General features: G+C 40.8%; 1 protein-coding gene across 4 annotated transcripts in view; it reads right to left on the bottom strand.

Annotated features, from left to right (window-relative positions):
• The window catches only part of coq6 (coenzyme Q6 monooxygenase), a 39,393-nt gene that overhangs the window by 11,738 nt on the left and 5,892 nt on the right, over positions 1–21,763 (bottom strand). Inside the window, exons 1-9 of one of the 4 annotated variants that reach the window (XM_069916062.1) lie at positions 18,492–18,735; positions 12,301–12,435; positions 10,346–10,404; positions 9,043–9,159; positions 5,789–5,912; positions 2,489–2,619; positions 1,583–1,690; positions 1,284–1,346; positions 858–965 (exon numbers count right to left, since the gene is read on the bottom strand). In XM_069916062.1, coding sequence (XP_069772163.1) covers positions 858–965; positions 1,284–1,346; positions 1,583–1,690; positions 2,489–2,619; positions 5,789–5,912; positions 9,043–9,159; positions 10,346–10,404; positions 12,301–12,435; positions 18,492–18,681 — 1,035 coding nt within the window. In that variant the 5' untranslated portion in view covers positions 18,682–18,735. Of the gene's footprint in view, positions 1–857; positions 966–1,283; positions 1,347–1,582; positions 1,691–2,488; positions 2,620–5,788; positions 5,913–9,042; positions 9,160–10,345; positions 10,405–12,300; positions 12,436–18,491; positions 18,736–21,763 lie in introns of those variants that run through there. The other 3 variants (XM_069916064.1, XM_069916065.1, XM_069916063.1) reach the window with 3 other exon arrangements.

Genomic DNA, 21,763 nt, shown 5'->3' with positions numbered 1-21,763 from the left:
GACCCAGCAGCATCCTGTTGTACAATTCTTCTGATCACATAGATGGTGGGCAAATTGTAGCCAAATTCTATACATGCTCAGACTTGGAGGGCCTATGAATATTTATCTCACCTTCTATGTTTATTATCTTTTTTATAATCTTGTCCCTCCGTTGTGTTTATTCAATTTATCAATTGTTTGTTCATGTGTTTTGCATAGCTGCAACTAGCAAGAATTTCATTGCATCTGCACATTGTATTTATGTGTTTGACAATAATCTCAACATATCATTACACAAACAGCATTGCTGGTTGTTTTCTCCCCCCACCCCCCCAACTCCTCTCTAAACTTATCCCCCCCCCCCCCATTTGCTGTTGTGCCCTCCCTCCCTTATATACCCATTACGTCTTGCGTCCCCACATCCCCACCATTTTATTCAGGCATTTCCCTACATTTCCCTCATACCTTGATGAAGGGCTCAGGCCTGAAACGTTGGTTATGTATCTTTATCTTTGCTATACAAAGTATGCCGTGTGACCTGCTGAGTTTCTCCAGAATTGTGTTTTCACTATTGATTAAATTAGAATGTGCTTTCCCCTTCTCAAAATACAATTTTGGCCCACTTTGATTATTTAAATCGTAATGTTTACGGCCCCAAGATGTTATTTATCTTTATTATTGTTCTATAACGCATGCTGTTTGACCTGCTGAGTTTCTCCAGCATTGTTTTTACTTCATTCGCAGACTTTCATGTTTTAATCCTCTCTAAACCTTTACTGCTTGGCCCAAGAGATGGAAGTAGCAAGCTCTGTACAAACCAATAGGAACATTTCAATCCCCAATCAACTCTGCACCAAGCCATCCTTGCCTCTACTTACAAAAGCTGAATTGATGGCATCCACAAATGTTTCTTCATCCACACTGAGCAAGTCAGATGCGTGCTGGTGGGAGGTCGACCACACTAAAGAACTAAGATTATCAGAGAGCTGGAGAAAGATAGAAGCTCAGTTATTACCCTGAAGTACATCCCATGAACTAGGTCAAGACAGAGTATCATCAGTCCAATCACAAGCACCAGATAGAGATTTAAAGGTGAACACACAACACTTGTGGCACTGTTCCCACTCAAGGAGAGAGAATAATTGACCAGCTCTGTATCTGTTGTGCAAATTCTACACGTGTAGTAATAAAAGGACTTCACTACCAGCAATATTTTAATCACGTCCATAATTTACTGACAAACTTTGCTGTGCAAAATCGGCATCTCCAGTTCAACTATTAAATATTAACATTTTTAAGTGTACCGGGAGCATTGCGATCGGTCCAGTCACCAGGAACCGCTGCCAAGCCACATTGTTATCCGTGGGCTAAGGATTGAAAAGAGGAACAGTGAGTGGCAAAGACATTCTGTGTCAATACGTGCTGATTTTGGTCATTCCCTTCCAGCCCACATTTGCACTGAAATCTACAGCTATTTACAACAGCAGTAAAGCCCAGGTAACAAAACCAATTGCCATGGCAACTTCACAATCTACCTTGAAACGTGGTATTCACTGCCCAAATCAGTCACAGCCCTGTGCTAGGACAGAAGAGGCCTACTTACCTCAGCAAGATGGAGGGTTGCGACCACAGCAGACTGATCATACTTCCACTGAACATTTTGAATGTTGGCAGACTGCCGTACCATTGAGTTTGGGCCGTCTGCTCCAATCTACTTGAGGAGAGATGCACCCTGTTTAATGTAGTGAAGCTAAATTGATCAGAAAAATCACTTAGTCAACATCATGTTGTGATCTATTACCCACCCTAACCCCTATTAATGGAGTCAGTCAGCTTGGTTCTCTCTCAGCTTTCAAATTTTGGAAGGGACAAGAATGAAACCTTGAGGAATCAATTGATGAACCAGTTGATGTAGTCTATGTTAGGGGTTGAACAGTGTGCAGCATCAGTTACGAGCTGATTTTGGAGTGCAAGACATCTACAACTCTCTCAAATTAGGGTGGATTTAGAGAGAAGAGGGTGGGAAATTAGCTTCTATAAAATAGTAGAAAACACCCTCCTCCGTGGGAATAAACCACACGGTGTGGTGGAGGACATAACAATGCAGAGCCTGAAGCACCAAGGTTCAGAGCTCGATTTCTGCTGGGCAGTGTTGGGGGGGCCTGGACACCCACAGCTGAAAGGGAGAATCAATTGCCAAGTTTCAAGCCATGAAGTACAAATGAATGGTGTGAAACTTGAAGAAAGGTTTGAGCCCAAAATGTCAGTTATGTATCTTTACCTCCCATGGACGCTGTGTAACCTGCTGAGTTCCTCCAGCATTTCAAATGAATGGATCCTAGTTGAAGCAGAAGCATCGGTTTCATCCAATGATGCCGATATCCAAAGGGTAGCGACTATGGCAAGAATGGCAGGAACAGCCACTGAAATGCACTCTTCAGTTAGGGAGAATGAAGGAACATTCCCTGTACCCTTCAGCTGACTGTTTCTGGAGTTGATCGTTGCTTACCAGTAACTTGGTCTCCACTTTGCTCCCATCCGCCAATTCCACCTGCACCCATGGTTTGCTGTTACATAACTGGTCGGGTACAGGCCAGGTGTAATTCACTGCTCTGCTCCTGTATAACACATGCACCCTGTCTGAGAGAAATAGTACCACGCTGAGCAATGACTCACCACATTTTCACTGGGCTACCCCGAAGGGGTTTCAGATCTATATCTCTCAATATTCATCCAATCCCACCACAAGGGTACATCTTAAGAAAAGCAACTCTCATCGACTTTTTGCAGCATCAAACACATCCAGATTTCTCGAGTGAATTTCTAAACCTACATCTTTGACATCAGCAAGCCTCTCTAATTGTATGGCAATGATTGAATGAGTACGAAGATCTGTCCTGGATGCAATCACAAACAAAAAAAGACTTGCCACCAGCTATATTTTGTGAGGAGTTTGGAGATTTGACATGTTACTGAAGACTCATGAAAACTTGTACAGGTGTACTGTGGAGAACATCCTGGCAGGTCGCATCACTCTCTAGTACGGGGATGCCAAGGCTCAGGACAAGAATAAACGCCTGAGGGTTGTTAACTTGGCCTGCGACATAACAGGCGCTCCACCGAGGACATCTACATGAGGCGGTGTCTTGAAAAAGCAGCCTCCATCCTCAAGGATCCCCTCACCACCCCAGGCCACGCCCTCTTCACTCTGCTACCATCAGGAAAAAAATTTAGACGAGCACTCAGCGGCACGAGGATGGCTTCTTCCCTTCCGCCATCCGATAGATTCCTGAATAAACAATGAACCAAAGACACTGCCTCATTTTTACCTCTTTCTTGCACTACCTTTTATTTACTTTGCAAGGTGGTTTATAGAAACGTTCGCACCTGTGATGCTGTTGTAAAACAACAAATTTTGTGACATGTTCACGATAATAAATTCTCATTCTGTGAGTTTATTGTCATGAACACAAGTACAAAGTTCATTCGCACCAAAATCCTTACTTGCTGAGGCCACACAGGTATGCAAGATACACAAACAACAAGAATATAAATGAAACCACCACCATATGAGATAGAGAAAGGGATAATAAATATAAAATAATACACATTCACAGTTCCAGTTACTGCAGAAAAATAGGGAAATCTCAATAGTACAGACAGATCTTTTGGTCGTCCAAGTGTGGTATGGGGAGGCTAAAGAGCCCAATAGCTGTTGGAAAAACAGTAAAACATTGGCGGATGGGGGGGGGGGGGGGGGGGATCTGCTCTTGAACCTCGAGGCACTGGATTTCAGGCTTTTTTTTTGTAGTATCATTTGGTTTCACCCAGCTTCAGCTTATTTGCTCTTAACATCCACACTTCCAAACCAGTCCAAAATTCTCACTGCCAAACTCCCAGCTTGAAGATTTCAAAAAGATGAATTAATGTAATACATCTCTCTCCCTAAATTGCTGCATAGAATTCGCGCCACCACATAGGTGGACAAGCACTGGTTCCTGGAGCTACAATATATTGAATTTTTACCTCCTTCCACACATTTACAGAACCTCACCTCTTATCTCTTTGACATCTCTAATTCTGCAGGGGATTGCAAGTAGAAACATCAACTCTTTCCACTTGATGCTGCCTGATTTGCTGAGCATTTCCATAATTATCCATTTTTATTTAAGATCTCACAGCTAATTCTGGTCACTTTTGCCTCCCTGAATTTATTTGCTCCAATGCCTTCAACAGTTTATGCTCCAAGTTCCAAAATTCCTTTCCTAAACCCTTCCATCTCTACCTTCAGTGTCTCTGTCTGAAATCCAGCTCATCCATCTAGCACTCAGTGTCAAACTTTGTTTGATGGTCCTCTCATGAATTGCCTTGCGATGTTTTACTTCATTAAAAGCTGTGTAAATGGAACCCATGATTTTTAATTAATATGTAGAACTAAAGGACCTTGATACTAGCAAAACCTCAGATAGTAATTTACTAGAGGAAGACTTCCATCTCCCACAGCAGCCTTCATCTGAGGCGCAAGGTAACCAATCCAGTGCAATTCTGAGTTTAATTATTTTACCGTGTAGATTGGGATAAGTAGAATCTGGTCCGAGACCAGTCCTAATTCACAAGACCTCTGCAAGATGGAAATATTTATCGCACAAGCAGGAGCAGAATTAAAACTATTTGATCATCGGATCTTTAATCTGCCTCTGAATGATCATTATCCCTGAGATGAAAAAAACTAAATATTCAAAGGACACAAATGCAATGTCCCAAGGCAAAGGGATTCCATGACCAACTCCGACACAGAATCACCCAAGGTCAAGCAACAATCTCAGCAAATAGCTACAGGATCTCCACATGCAGTTGCAGTGTTCCTAGGCTAAAATGTCATCAAAAGAAAACCAAAACACCTCCCAATTATTTAAAAGAGATTCTTGTAGTGATTGCCGTTGTGTGAAAAGGATTGGGCCCCAAACTCAACGCTTGCCTACTTTTGGCTAAACAATCTGATGACAGTCAGTATTCAAGAATTTGACTTGTTTTAGCTTAATGTTTGCATACATAAACTCAAAGCACATCACAACCCATGAAATATTTGTATTCCAGAAATCTGATTTCAAATCTGCGCTCAACACAAACAATACTATGATAATTTGTTAAAATTAAAATTTATTTACAGCACAGTAGAAACTGAACCCAGCCATTTGAACCCAAATTAACCTTCAATCCTATACGTTCTGAAGGGTGAGAGGAAACCCATGCAGATACGGGGAGAATATACAAAATCCATACAATCAGCACCAGGTTCAAACCCAGGTCGATGGCGCTGTAATAGTATTGCACTAACCACTAGGCTAATCGCACCACCATTTAATGATGTTGGTTCAGAGATACATAAGTTGTCAAGGAAGAACAACACTTTAAAAAAAAAAAAATCCTTTCCATCTTTACTTTTTTTTCTTCCCTCTTTTTGGGGGGTACTTAGGTCTTGTCTCTTTTTTTCTTAGGGTTTCTGGGGGGAAATCGGGTGGGTTGGAAGGCTACTTGTAAAAGCCATGTATCATTAATTGTGAATGAAATGTGTGTAATGTAATTGACGGTATGGCATCTATAAATAAAGATTTTTTAAAAATGGAAGAACAACACCTGTGCAAAAGAATAATGTGGTATCTCTGATGTCCTCCCATGGGGAAGCTTTGTCGAGATATTTGGTGAGGAGCTAAAAAAAAATTCAAGTTTGTGGAAAATCCCAAGTCCCGGCACTGAAACTACCCCATGACCCTGCTGTGAACATTCTCATTTCAAAGTTAGCACTTACCAGCAGCTGCCAGCTGCATTGATAGAGCCCTCAATATCACGTCATTCTCAACAATGAAGCCCATGTCTTCTAACAGGTCAGCTTTATCGAAGGTGATCATGGCATCTGAACACTCGTCCCAAACCTGAGGAAAGAGCACTAGAGTTTCAACATCACTGCTCATCTTATCATCACAGCTGACAATGAAGCATTTAAAATGCAAAACAAACTGAACATTCAAGGAAGGTGCAAAGGATACACAACCAAAATAAACTATATGAACCAATTAGAGCCACAGCTAGGGCACTGCATAATTCTGGTCTACACTGTACATGGATTTATGGTGCATGAGTGGATACACAACCAATATAAACTGTATGAACTCATTAGGACCACAGCTAGGGCACTGCATAATTCTGGTCTACACTGTCCAAGGATTTATGGTGCACGAGTGGATACACAACCAATATAAACTGTATGAACTCATTAGGGCCACAGCTAGGGCACTGCATAATTCTGGTCTACACTGTCCAAGGATTTATGGTGCACGAGTGGATACACAACCAATATAAACTGTATGAACTCATTAGGGCCACAGCTAGGGCACTGCATAATTCTGGTCTACACTGTACAAGGATTTATGGTGCATGAGTGGATACACAACCAATATAAACCGTATGAACCAATTAGGGCCACAGCTAGGGCACTGCATAATTCTGGTCTACACTGTACAAGGATTTATGGTGCATGAGTGGATCCACAATCAATATAAACTGTATGAACCAATTAGGGCCACAGCTAGGGCACTGCCTAATTCTGGTCTACACTGTACAAGGATTTATGGTGCATGAGTGGATACACAACCAATATAAACTGTATGAACTCATTAGGACCACAGCTAGGGCACTGCATAATTCTGGTCTACACTGTACAAGAATTTATGGTGCATGAGTGGATCCACAATCAATATAAACTGTATGAACCAATTAGGGCCACAGCTAGGGCACTGCCTAATTCTGGTCTACACTGTACAAGGATTTATGGTGCATGAGTGGATACACAGCCAATATAAACTGTATGAACCAATTAGGGCCACAGCTAGGGCACTGCATAATTCTGGTCTACACTGTACAAGGATTTATGGTGCATGAGTGGATCCACAATCAATATAAACTGTATGAACCAATTAGGGCCACAGCTAGGGCACTGCCTAATTCTGGTCTACACTGTACAAGGATTTATGGTGCATGAGTGGATACACAACCAATATAAACTGTATGAACCAATTAGGGCCACAGCTAGGGCACTGCATAATTCTGGTCTACACTGTACAAGGATTTATGGTGCACGAGTAGATACACAACCAATATAAACTGTATGAACCAATTAGGGCACAGCTAGGGCACTGCATAATTCTGGTCTACATTGTACAAGGATTTATGGTGCACGCACGAGTGGATCCACAACCAATATAAGCTGTATGAACCAATTAGGGCCACAGCTAGGGCACTGCATAATTCTGGTCTACACTGTACAAGGATTTATGGTGCACGAGTGGATCCACAACCAATATAAACTGTATGAACCAATTAGGGCCACAGCTAGGGCACTGCATAATTCTGGTCTACACTGTACAAGGATTTATGGTGCATGAGTGGATACACAACCAATATAAACTGTATGAACCAATTAGGGCCACAGCTAGGGCACTGCATAATTCTGGTCTACACTGTACAAGGATTTATGGTGCATGAGTGGATACACAACCAATATAAACTATATGAACTCATTAGAGCCACAGCTAGGGCACTGCATAATTCTGGTTTACACTGTACAAGGATTTATGGTGCACGAGTGGATACACAACCAATATAAACTGTATGAACCAATTAGGGCCACAGCTAGGGCACTGCATAATTTTGCTCGACACTGCAGAAGGATTTATGGTGCTTGAGTGGATTTAAAAGGATGCTGGAAAATTTTACATATAATAGATGATTGTTTCCACTGGAACTCAAAGCGGCCAAGGAATATAAAATGAGAGGTCTAGATAGAGAGGTAACAAGAACCCATTGACCTTTGCAGAGTTTAATAATGAAGGAACATAGAATTAACATCATTGGAACAAGGATTAGAGAAAAGGTGATAACTATGTTGTCTCTAAAGAATCCACTGCATGAAGGGATAGCTGAGACAGAAACCATTTAAAATACCCAGATAAGCACTTCCCCATCTATCAACATTTACATGCTGTTCCCTTATTCAAAAAAAGCAGTCCAGCAAGCATCACATTAGTAGTTGGGAAATTACTGGAAATAATTATTATAATAACTTGTGCTTACTTGGAAAGGCAGGAATTGATTGGGGGGGTGGGGGGAAAGAGTCAACATGATTATGTGTAGGGGAAATCCTGTCTCACAAATCTGACTGAGTTTCTAAGGAAACTGATGAAGGCACTGACTTTTGACAAAGTACAAGTAGAATGGTCCAGAAGGTTAAAGCACATGGGATCTGCGATAGGTCAGCAAAACAGATTCAAAATTGGCTGGGTGATAGAAGGTAGTGGTGGAAGGTTGCTTCTCTGACTACCAGTGGTATACAGCAGGGATCAGTGTTGGATCCTTGTTGTTTGTCATACATAAAAATGACTCGGACAAGAATGTAGGTAGTCTGATTAGTAAGTTTATTGATGACATGAAAATTGGTGGATGCAATGGATCATGAAGGTTCGGAAATAGGTGGAATTAAATCTAAACAAGTGTAAGATTGTGCTGAAGTCTATGAAGTGAGACTTGAACTCCCAGCTTTCTGATCGAAACACCACTCAGTACACACTCTGTTTCAGAAAAGAGGTGTCGGTACCACAAGACTCACACCAGCTGCTGCCCTTCACCATCAGACTCTTCAATAATAAACTCAATCAGGAACTCATTTTAAGGACTCTTACTTGTGTACTTTTATTTTTTTTCCCACCTCTCTGTATTGCAGTTGTTTACATGGGTACATTGTGTCTGTTTTTTTTGCATTACCCATAAGCGGTAATTCTGCCTCGCCTGCAATAAAAAAAATCTCAAGATTGTATGTGATGTCATGTATGTACTCTGACAATCAATCTGAAAAGATGAAAATCCTACAAACTAACTCATAGATGACACATCAATGCTTGGTTTATTTACTCACCAAGCTGTGAAATGTAGTCTATAAAGGAAGTACATCAACAATCTCCCTCCTTCATCTCCAGTTATTATTTGCTGCATTATTTATGTGAACCTCACCAACAAATTGCTTGAAGTTTTACTGATAAATCCATCTCTATCCACAAAAGCCACAGAGGGGTCTTTTCCCAATGGCCAATTTCGGTACAAGTAACTATTCAAGGCTAAGAATTTAACCTTAAAAGGAAAAAAATACACAAATAAAATGATAGAGAATGAATTAAAAAATGCCACAGAAGTGACAACAAACTTCAATTCTTTAAAAAAAATCATTTATGGGATGTTGGCAAATCGAACACTTAATACCCATCCTCAAGTGGATTTCAAATGAGTGACTTGCTGGGCCATTTCAGGATGCAGTTTGACTCAACCGCAGCATTATGGTATGGGAATTGCAAATAGGCCTGACCTCATAAGAAAGGGAGACTTCTTCCTTCCTTCCTTCCTTCCATCAGTGACCAAGGTGGATTTTTATGACAGTTACAATGGGGATCTGAACATGTCACTACTGAATCAACACTCCAATGACTAGTCAAGTAACATAGCCATTATGCCAAGGGTGTCAAACTCAAATTCACAGAGGGCCAAAATTAAAAACTTGGACTAAGTCGTGGGCCAAACTAAATATTTATTGAAAATTTTCAACAACATCTGCATGTTTTCTCTTCTTTCAACATATGTAATGTTAAACTTTTTCTTATTAAATTAAATGTTTAATAATAGTTGGTTAAACTCTTTCCAGAAGAAGAATTAACAAATGAGAAATAAAATATTCAATAAATAATATTTCTCTATAGCCTTTAAGCTCCTTTTAAATGTATTTTTTTTGACAAGCCAACAAGTCAAAAAAATAACAACTTGCTTCAATGAAAATCCAATCTTTCAACTATGAACAGTCCAAAGTTAACCAAAGAAAATATTAATCCAAGCTTAGCTTGCTACACTGTGATTTACTCTGATGCATCTGGGTCTAAACCAGATACTTGGCATCTCTTCTTAGATGCAAGTTCATCAAACTCTGGGGTCAGAGTTTGCCTCCCTCCTGTCTTGAAAGGTCCTGTTTTCTGTCTTTCGTTTGGCCATTTTTCGTCAGGGGTTTATTACATGTGAGTTAGGCGACAGGTCGCAGATACTAATGAAAGTAAAGAGAGGAGGTGGGGGCGATTAGCGGGCTGACGCCAATGCATTTGCAAAGCATTCTGGGATTTGTAGTATTAGCTGTGCATGCGCTATACTGGCGCAGCGGCCAGCGGGCCAGCTCTAATACATATTTGATATGATCTTGCGGGCCAAATATAATTATATCACGGGCCAAATATGGCCCGCGGGCCTGAGTTTGACATGTGTGCATTACGCCATCTACCTGCATCCTCTTGAATGGCTTGTATCTCATGTTGCAAATATGATCCCAAGCTCCAAAACCTACAGAAAAGCAAAACAGATTTAAATATTGAGATAAAATAAGAAAAGATGCCAAGTTGAAATTAAAAACAGTTATGCAGTGTAAAAGAGCAATTGCATTGTTGGAAAGCAAAACACTTTTTTCCAGATTTACTAAATGAACCAAAAGACAAGCAGAAAGTGTGAATGGTGGTGGAATGTGATTAAACTAGCACCATTGTGAGGAGGAGTACATTAGCACTTGAGAACAGTTAGCTAACAGTTAGTCGACCCCCTTGTGTGTCAGAATCTCCAAGGATAATGAGTTCTGGTTTAAACTGGTAAAATGACTTAGGGTAACCTGCAGTCTCTACTGTGCTTGCTTAATGAGAATATAAATATTAACCTGGACGCCCCCAATGACGAGGCTGCTTGATTAACATAACATGTGATGCATGAACAAGGAGGAACCCTGTAGAATCAGGGAGGATGGGAAGAGAAATAGGAAGACTATGAACTATTGGGGTCCTGATTGGAAGGAGCTGTAAGGGGAGGTGTCTTTGCGAAGTACGGCGGAATTGTACAAAAGAGTGATGATTTCAAATCTCCCGTGTGTCTTGGGACTAAGAGACACCCGGCTCTGCAGACCCGCAAATAAAACGGAACTTGTTTTCCAAGACTTTGTCTCCTGAGTAGTGATTGTGAACACCTTGTATTTCACAGAAAGTAATTCTCTCATTTCCTTGCTCTCAATCAACACATAAAAATAACTTTAAAAATTCTTAAAGAATCACAAAATCTGCCAATGTTGGATCCTGAGAAAATGACGAGGAGCTGGTTGAACTCAGTGAGTCAGGCAGCATGTATGGATTGAAATGGTCAGTCATACAGACAGTCTTGATAAAGGGCCACAACCTGAAATGTTGACTGTCTATATTTCTGTTCATGGATACTGCCTGACCAGCTGAATCCCTCCACCTTCTCACTGTTCTTTTAAAAGCTGCGTACCTTGTTTTCAAATCCCTACATGGCTCTCGCCTCTCCTCATCTCTTTAACCTCCTGCAGGTACAAAGTCACAAACCCCAAGAACCATTGCAGCTTTGAATCAACAAGCTTATCACCCAGATAGAATGAACAATCGAGGCAGCATGCACAGGCTGCCTGTATTGGACAGGCTGGGGCAATTAATGCAGCTGGCATGTGCTGAGAAAAACCTCAGAGCTGCATGCTAGACAGATTTGCTCCAGACAATCTAAGACTTGAGGGGCCAGTCTGGGGATCGCCAGACCTTGCTTCATTCGTTAACGGATGCCCAGATTCTACTGCCTCTCTCATCAATTCCTGTTGTATGTAATGGAAATTGCTATATCCTTCTCTCTTTGTTCAACTGTAGAGTTGTCCCCTGCCCAGAGATCAGGGTAACAAATTCAATGCCCAGCAAAGCAACAGGCAGTGAGGTGCAACAGGATCCCTGGCATAGCAACACAGCTTGAGCAGAAGTCTTTAAGGTGCTTTTGTATCTGTGAATTATTCAGTCAGCAGGTCCTGAGAACTATGGAGGATAACACTGCGCTTGAATGATACCAGTGTTCTGGAGATCTTGAGTAGAGTACGGAAGACAAAGTACAACCTCCAGGCACTCACAAGGCTTACAATCAAATGCAAATCTATACCTCCAATGGTAAAAAAAAAACAATGCTGGAGAAACTCAGCAGGTCAAACAGTGTACTTTATATAGCAAAAGTAAAGATACAGAACTGGCTTTCGCCCTTCATCAAGGTATACCTCCATTGTTATCATTTAACCCAAATACTTTGCTCAGTACATCCCTGCAAATAGATAATCCTGAGAAAATGCAATAAAAGGCAAAATATACGAAACACTGAACATTTGTACTTATACATTTTATCTCATAGAATATTGTAATTGGAACTTACGGTCTAACAAAGCAGCAGAGCCTGGTGTAAGGGCACTCACTCGGTTACTGTGCAGTTCAGGCAGCTTTTCATCTGTTTTTTTGTTTCCAACCTCCAGTAAAAGGATCCTTTTTCCAGATAGATTTTGCTCGTAAGCTTCAAAGGGATAAAGACTCATTTCATTTTATTTAACCAGTACTGTCAGTGTGCAAAGATCTACTCAGTATGCATTAATTTAAACAGCAAACATTTTATATTCCTCAATAGCTCCAAAAACAAGTCACTTCTGAATCCCTCATAACATACTGTACAGTGACACCTATTCTAATAACAAGCAGCCAGAAATTGTACGTCTTCAAGTGCTTCATTGCCTGGGCATCCAAGGTTACAAAAGGTACCAGGCATTAGAAAGAATGGAAAGTAACTGAATGTTGTATGTGGGGGGGAAAAAAAAGCTTGAACCAGATTGTTTTATTTTCTGTGTCCAAGAAAGAGTGTACTTTTTATGTATCAGTGTGTCCCTGTTTCCCCCATAAAGGTAGTTTGAAGACTAGACAATCTACACTGGAGTTTAAAACTGAAAGATTAAGACTGACATACAAGCTTCTGGAAAGTTATTGACAGGAAAAAAAGCCTGCAGGATGTTTGCTCCAGACTATCTAGGACTTGAGGGGCCAGTCTCAGGATAAGTCATCAGCCATTTAGGACAGAGATAAGGAGATTTTGTTTCGAACAGAGGGCCCTGGTTCTTCCACATCATCTGCCTCAGAGGCCTGTGCAGGTTCAGGTTCTGAATATATTCAATGCCACCACTGAAAATTATTTGAACACCGGATTTAAAAGCTACAGGAACTACAATGGCCTCTGAAGCATAACATCTTACTAGAGCTTCCATTTCTTTCTCATGTTCCCATATAATCAACATAACATTTTAAAATCAAGTAATTTCATCAAACTGGCTTACCAAGTCTGTAGTGGCAGTCAGGGGGGGGAAACAAAATTGGTAAGGGTCAAGGCCAAGTTATGGAGAGGGATATTTTTCCCCCAAAGAGGAGGAAAATATGTAACAGTAACGATTGATATTTTAATAAATATTTAATGATCTGGTCTTGAACATACAAGGTTTACAGTTTGCACAGCACAAGATACTCAAATGGAATAAAGAGATGGAAACTAAGAAATCAGGATGACAGAATGCTAATGGAGGCAAATGTATGGCAGATGAAATTTAGTACAATGCTAAGTGACTCCTTGTTGGAAAGAGAGATGCAATAAACCAAATGTCACAATTAATTTTGAAGAAACAAATGCAAGGACAAATATGGCAGCAGGAGTATAACCCATTATATTGCTTGAACCTGCTCCAGTCAGTATGATCATGGCTGATCTTTTTATTTTCACCCACTTTTCTGTACCACCTCGTATCCCACAATTTCGTGAATATCCAAAAATAATGGAGTAGATTTTCCTCCAATGTCCCACAGCAAAGTCTATAATCACAGACTACTGAAGGCATTAAAAATTATACCCTTGTATGAATTATCTGCAGGGAATTAAATTCATACAAATTGGAGAAAATAACCCAAGTAGGCATAATGCATATAATAAACAGTAAAAACACATCAAGCTGATATATATATATCCAATAATTGGTTAGACCTACTCAGAGGATATTAGTGTGTGAAGAAGGTCAAGGTGAACTGCAATAATGATTACAAAGCTGCTCAGACAGGTTTAATCAGTTTTCATCATTGAAATAGATTTGCCCCACAATGATAATTAAAAGATTTATAACAAACACGTACATCAAACTGCAAGAGAAAGAGAACGATGAAATAAGCTGTAAACCCAAACAAAAGTGGGAACAAGATCTAAACAAAGAATGAAACATGGGAAAAGTTAAGCTCCGCAACTATGAGAAATACAATAAACACAAGGTTACGCATGATACAATATAATTGGTTACACAGGCTATACATCACGCCCCAAAAGTTAAATAAATGGGACCCAACAGTATCAGACAGATGTTTTCGCCGAAAGAAGGAAACGGGAACAACAGTACATGCAATTTGGGCATGTGAGAAAGTGGAAAAGTTTTGGCAAGATCTAAATCAGGTATTAAATAAAATCACAAAAAATAACATATCAAAAAATCCAGAGATCTTTCTTCTAAGTAATATAAGAAGTAAAGAACTTGGCCTCAATTTGGATGAAGCACAAAAAAGATTGATTATGATAGCCTTAGCTGTAGCAAAAAATCAGAAGAGAGCCTGAGAGTACAGCAATGGTACATGGAAATGAATAAATGTATTCCATTGGAAAAAATAACATATAATTTAAAAAATAAAGTCACGTTATTTGAACAAATTTGGGAACCGTACATGGAACACAACAGAGAGGGCCTACCGCAGACCTCCGCCCCTTAAAATGACAGAATGAGAAGAAGACGAAATTAACTGACCCAGTGTGTAAAAGTAGATGACACAATTTCTTGTTTATTTTCATTGTGTGATGACATTGTTTAATGGGTTTATTGTATTGTACATGTTGAACGTTTAGTGGGTGGGGAGGGGGATGGGAAGGAGGGAGGGAAGGGAGGGGGGGGAAAGGGGAGAAAATGACACTCTGTATATTCAAGAGGGAAATGTTTGTGTGTATTTTGGTTAATAGTGTGAAAAATTTTTTTAAAGTTTTAAAAAAGAAAAGAAATAGATTTGCCCTTCTATTATACCTAATGTGGACAGGGACTGTCCAAATCATTTTGGAGCTGATGTAACACTTTTAAAATCTTATCAAAACATGGCTGTGAATTTGTACAGGGCAAGGTCTCACAAGCTAGAGCAAATCAACTTCTGAATCAGGAAGGATCTGGACTTGAATGGTATGGATGGGGAATACACCCAAATTTATAACAAAAATGTATTATGCTCTCCAAAGTGAAAATGCAAAACAAGGCTTACAGAGATCAAGGGAAAGATGGGAATCGGACTTTGGTGTAGTAATTTCTGAAAGAAGCAGGTCAGATTGGTGTACAGACAGGACAGTTTGACATCAATTATAAATGAAAGATATGGATTAGTTCAGCATAATTTTCTGCACCAATTATATCTTACTCCACAGAAGTTACATAGATAAAAAGCAGAAATTTCAGTGATGTGTTTCAGATGTAGGACTGAAATGTAAACTTTTCTACATGCTTTGTGATGGTGTGTAAAGGTGAGACCATTTTGGCAAGATATCACAGGAAAAATTAACCAGGATAATAGGAGTGGCCTTCGTGGGTGACCCAGAGCTATATCTATTAGGCAATTTTTTTGAAATAAGCAACAAATTCACTAAGTATCAAATCTCGTTCATAAAAATAGCACTGGCAGTTGCAAAAAAATGTATTGCGTTCACTTGGAAGTCCAACTCTCCTCTATTTATAGTATGATGGACTGTGGAAATGAACAGCTGTACACCTATGGGAAAAAAAAAATCACATATAATTTAAAGAATAAGTATGCCACTTTTGTAAAGATTTGGCAGCCATACCTGGATCACATAGACACCCAAAAAAACAATAATAGAAAGGAATATAAATGCTGATATTATATACACAAAAGTGATTTCCCCAACTGTATTCTATATATTTAAAAGATATGCAAGCTCTGATGGTGTGCGGATCTGTATGTATAGTGGGGGGGAGGGGGGGTGGAGGGAGGAAATGTTTTGTTTTTGTTGTTGTTTGTTAAAAAAGTTTAATATATTGTGTTATTGAAGATTTTATTATGTATATTATTGAAAAAAAATCAAAATAAAATTTTCAAAAAAAAAAAAGGACCTGGACCCAGAACAATTCACAACATGCCATCTCACAGGCACTTCATTGCATTCAATCACCTGGACCATGAGAACAGCTAGGGTCAGTCTACTGGTTAAACAGGAAAGTCTGCAGACGCTGTGATTGTAATGCAAAAGTGCTGGAGAAACTCAGCAGGTAATGCAGTGTCCCATATATAACCAACATTTCGGGCCTGAGCTTTTTGTCAAGGTATGAGCAAAAAACAGGCAGATGCTGTAATAAAATGTGTGAGGGGAGAAGGGAAGGAGTGGGGGGGGGGGGGGGGGGAACCACAAGCCAACAGGCAAGATACCACAGGAGGATTGGGTGGGAGGGCAGAGGAGAAAAAAGCTGAGAAGCAATGGGGAGGGGGGGGGGAGACACTCTGAATGGAGAGGGAAGAAGGTGGGAAGCTGGAGGTAAGGAGACAGAGGGATAGAAAAAGAAGGGGGGGGGGGGTTCACCAGAATCTGGAGAACTCAACAATAATCCCATCTGTTTGGAGAGTGCCTAGTCAGAACATTAGATGTTATTATTCCAAATTGCAAATAGCCTTGGTGTGGCAAGTAATTGATGACAACCTTCAGCACTATTCATAACACCTCCAACCTTTCGTATCACCCACAAACTTACTGACCCATCCCTCCACTTCCAGGTCTAGATCATTTTTTTTTAACTCACAAAGAGCAGGGGTCCCAAAACAGATCCCTTCAGGACTCCACTCATCTCTTCTGTGAACACCTTCGCAATCCCTCACCCCACTTCTGCAAGCCATCCACACACCAATTCATCCAATGTCCCAGTCCCCCACCCTACCAACCAAAGGAACTTAGAACATTAAAACACAGGAACAGGCCCTCCAGCCCACAGTATTGGAGCCAAACATTATGTCATTAGGGACTGAGATGTTGGAATCGAAGGCAAAAAAAAATCTGCTGGGGGAACTCAGCAGGTCGAGTGACAACAGTGGAAGAAAGAAAGAGAGTGGTGGACATTTCGGGTCTAAACATCTGTCTAGGGAAAGCCAACCACGGAGGGCAGATTACTATTTGAATGGCAATAGATTAAGAGATGGGAAGTGCAGAGAGACCTAGGGGTATTTGTGCACCAGTCTCTGAAGGCGAGCATGCAGGTACAGTAGGCGGTTAAAAAGGCAAATGGTATGTTGGCCTTCATATCAAGAGGATTTGAGTATAGGAATAAGGATACCTTACTGCAGCTGTACAAGGTCTTGGTGAGACCCCACCTGGAGTATTGTGTGCAGTTTTGGTCACCTTATCTAAGGATGTTCTTGCAATGGAGGGAGTGCAGAGGCGATTCACCAGGCTGATACCTGGAATGGCAGGAATGACTTATGACGAAAGATTGCACAAATTGGGATTGTACTCGCTGGAGTTTAGAAGATTGAGAGGGGATCTCATAGAGACCTATAAAATTCTGGGCAGGACTGGACAGAATGGATGCAGATGGGATGTTTCCAAGGATGGGAAAATCCAGAACCCAGGGCCATGGTTCGAGGATAATAGGCAAACCATTTAGGACCGAGATGTGTCAGAAATAAAACTTCTCACACATGAGTCTCTTTAAAACTGATGACACGACAAGCTTTATTTACAAGTCTGCAGAGTTGGACTCAACTGGTTTCTCACCAGTTAAGCCCCGATACATACAGTGCATTGATTTTTATACCCTTATTATTTGCCCTTCCCCTTCTTATTAATACTGTTTTAATTGGTTAGTATTACAAAAACATTCTAAGTATAACTGCATTATTAATTATCACGTTCGTTACGTACGCTGTGAACTCTACATTCACTGAATTCTGTTTCTCACACTTCTTATCAATCCTTTGTCTCCTGCATGTCTCTCACTATGACCATGAAAAGATAGGTTTAAAAAAACATATTCAGCAGCTCCTTCTGTCCTTGACTGCTAGTAAACTCTCTGTCCGTTCTGGCTTCCCTGTTTATGATTAATCATCACATTTTAACTTAAGTCTTTTTAACCTAAATTCTCTATATAACAAGATGAGGAGGAATTTCTTGACCCAGAGGGTGGTGAATCTGTGGAATTCATTGCCACAGAGGGCAGTAGAGGCAGGTTCATTAAATCTATTTAAGAGGGAATTAGATCTATTTCTTCAGTATAAGGGTATTAAAGGTTAAGGAGAGAAGGCGGGGACGGGGTTCTGAACTTTAAGATCAGCCATGATCTCGCAGGGCCGAATGACCTACTCCTGCTCCTATCTTCTATGTTTCTACCATTGCACTCAGCAATCTGAAACCTTGACCATTCTTTTTTTTCCTCCCAGTGATGCCACTTGACCTGCTGAGTTCCTCCAACAGATTCTTTTTATGCCAAACTAAACGAAATGTCAGCCCCCAATTACCTAGCGCGCAAGCCATGGCCGTGCCCACCATTCCGCCGCCGGAGATCACCACGTCGTACAGGTCCGGAGCTCCGGACGCCCGTTGCTCTCGGGCCGACGAACATGCCCTCCAGCCGCTGCTGCCCAGCAGCCAGGTCCGGCGCTGAGCTCGGAAGCCGCGAACTAACCCAGCCGCCCGCCACGCAACCATCGCAGCTATCTCGCCATGGAGCTGGTCACCTTCCGCGAAAAAGGGGGTGGGGGGTGGGGGTGGATAAAACATCCGGGTGGAAAAGCACTCAGCCAACCGCGGCAAGGCGCAGACCGGTTCACTTCCACTCCGACTCGGGAGCCAGTTCCTGGGCAGGCAGAGAAGGACGGGAACTCAGCAAGTCCGCCCGCATCCATGATCAGTCTGACCTGCTGAGATGGAGACATTAACAAGCCATTTCCACCCCCCCCCACCCCGCTACCTACTGTCTTGTTTGTAGGTGCGTAATGTTTGTCAATATGTGTGATGTATGTCTGCGTGTTTGGCCCTGTTTCGTCGGGTTCTACTTGCATGATCAGATGTCAATAAACTTGGCTTGAAATCGTTCGAAGTCCCTTCGTGTCAGATACGTTCCCATCATTATACATACTTACATACCCTTCCCACCCCTGGAGCACCTTGCTGTAACTCTCCCCTCTTGTTTGACAAGAATATTTTTTTTCTCCATAAATAGACTTCATTCATGGCAAATTATTCACAAAAAGAAAACTGCTCGAAGCCTCTTTGCACCCTTAGAGTCATGTCTATACTTTCCCATATTTGTTACATATTCTCTCTACATCACTGTGGCACCGTAGATACTGTCTGATCATTTCTACTCATGGATATACTGTCCGACCATTTCCACTCATGGATACTGTCCGACCATTTCCACTCATGGATACTGTCCGACCATTTCCACTCATGGATACTGTCCGACCATTTCCACTCATGGATACTGTCCGACCATTTCCACTCATGGATACTGTCCGACCATTTCCACTCATGGATACTGTCCGACCATTTCCACTCATGGATACTGTCCGACCATTTCCACTCATGGATACTGTCCGACCATTTCCACTCATGGATACTGTCCGACCATTTCCACTCATGGATACTGTCCGACCATTTCCACTCATGGATACTGTCCGACCATTTCCACTCATGGATACTGTCCGACCATTTCCACTCATGGATACTGTCCGACCATTTCCACTCATGGATACTGTCCGACCATTTCCACTCATGGATACTGTCCGACCATTTCTACTCATGGATACTGTCCGACCATTTCTACTCATGGATACTGTCCGACCATTTCCACTCATGGATACTGTCCGACCATTTCTACTCATGGATACTATATGACCATTTCTACTCATGGATACTGTCCGACCATTTCTACTCATGGATACTGTCCGACCATTTCTACTCATGGATACTGTCCGACCATTTCTACTCATGGATACTGTCCGACCATTTCTACTCATGGATACTGTCTGACCATTTCTACTCATGGATACTGTCCGACCATTTCTACTCATGGATACTGTCTGACCATTTCTACTCATGGATACTGTCTGACCCACTATGTTCCTCCAGCATCTCACTGCTGTTCAAATACATTCCTTTTTAAATATCTTGAAGAATTAACTTTTATAAAGTGGCTGTAAATGTACTGAAAGGATTCACAATGCAGGGTTTATGGGGAAAACGTTGGTTGGTTTTTTTTCAAGAAGCAATGACAATTTTTGTCCTGAAAGAATAAATTCCATGCTTCTAATATTCTTTACATATTGTCGCTTGGTTGCTAACTTCTTATTGTGTTGGTACCAAAGAGTTGAGGAGTTGATGCTTTGTGAAAAACATATAATTTTTCTTTAAAAAATGTAAAATTAAATGTAGAAATTGAGGGAGATTTTGCTGACCTTCATCAATACTCAAGTCAAAACATGCACACACATCAAATATGTTCAGAGAGAGAGAGAGGGATTGATGGGACAGGTACATAAAATGTGAGCTTAACATCACATTTGCAGGGTTGTAAATTTGATACTTCTGTTAAACTTGAAGAGACTTGGTGACCTTTTATAAACTATTTCCACATGACTTAGTATGATTATTTTTCCCTCCTGGACTATATTTAATTTTATGTCTTTCCTCTTTGTTGGTGAAGGCCAGACGATAAATTTTTATTCATAATTTCTCTGCCCAGTCTTTTTCTTAGATTAGGATTAAAATGTCTTCTTTTTTTGAAGATTTCAGTTTGAGATGAGAACGTATTCGTTAATTGTGGTGTAATGTAGATGTTATGTCACGTAGTGATTTTTTTTCCTTTGTGATTATACACTTCTATTCTCCTCATAATCTGATTAATAAAAAGATGGAAAAAGAAAGAACATCACATTTGCCTCTAAATTGTAAGATTGAGCATTCAGTTCCTAATTGAACACATGGTTTAAACAATGGAGAACCAAAGTAGTGCTGCTCTCAGACAGGCTGTCAGGTGAGATAACAAATGTTGGCATCTATGCAATTGGACTTAGAGATCTCAAATAAAATGACATTTCTCTCTATTATTCATGTCTCAAGCCACCTCAAAAGTAAATAATCTCTTTACTATTCAGAAAAGCCCTTTAACCTCACACACCAGGTTTCTAGCTTTGATCGTAATCTTGGGTGCTGCCCATGGGAGAGTTGGCATATCTTCTTTGCAACCATGTGAGGGTCCTCAATATTTCCTGGTATCCTCCCACAACCCAAAGATGTGCTGGTAGCTGAATTTGCAATAATAAGTTACCCTTTAGTGCAGACTAGCAAAAAAAAGGGGAGTGGATAAGCTCACAGAGAGTAAGTTATGGGGTTACAGGGAAAATAGGAATAAGGCTGATGAAACTGGCTTACATTGGACTAGATAAAATAACTTAAATGGCCACTTTTTATTTAGTTATTCATTGGGATTTGCACATTGCTGGGCAAGGCCAGCATTTTTTTACCCATCGCTTGTAGGCCTCAAAAAAATTGGCAGTGAGAAAAAATATAGAAATAAAAAGAGAAGAAAAGAGGGGGAGCTTTGTTGTAATGTGAAGATAAAAGTCTTCTGGAGGAGGTTGGGTGGGAGAGAATAAGAGTCACTGCAAAATCAGTTGACACTTGGAAACTAGTTCGCAGTCGGAATGGAGAGGGGAGTTGTGGTTGCCCGGCAAGGGACAAGGGGCGACTCAGAGATGGGGGGGTCACTTGGGGTTAAGGGAATTTT

This window comes from Narcine bancroftii, chromosome 2 (assembly GCF_036971445.1).
Source record: "Narcine bancroftii isolate sNarBan1 chromosome 2, sNarBan1.hap1, whole genome shotgun sequence".
Classification (NCBI taxonomy): domain Eukaryota; kingdom Metazoa; phylum Chordata; class Chondrichthyes; order Torpediniformes; family Narcinidae; genus Narcine; species Narcine bancroftii.
Note: the sequence above shows the minus strand (reverse complement) of the source record. Positions and strands in the feature narration are given on the sequence as shown.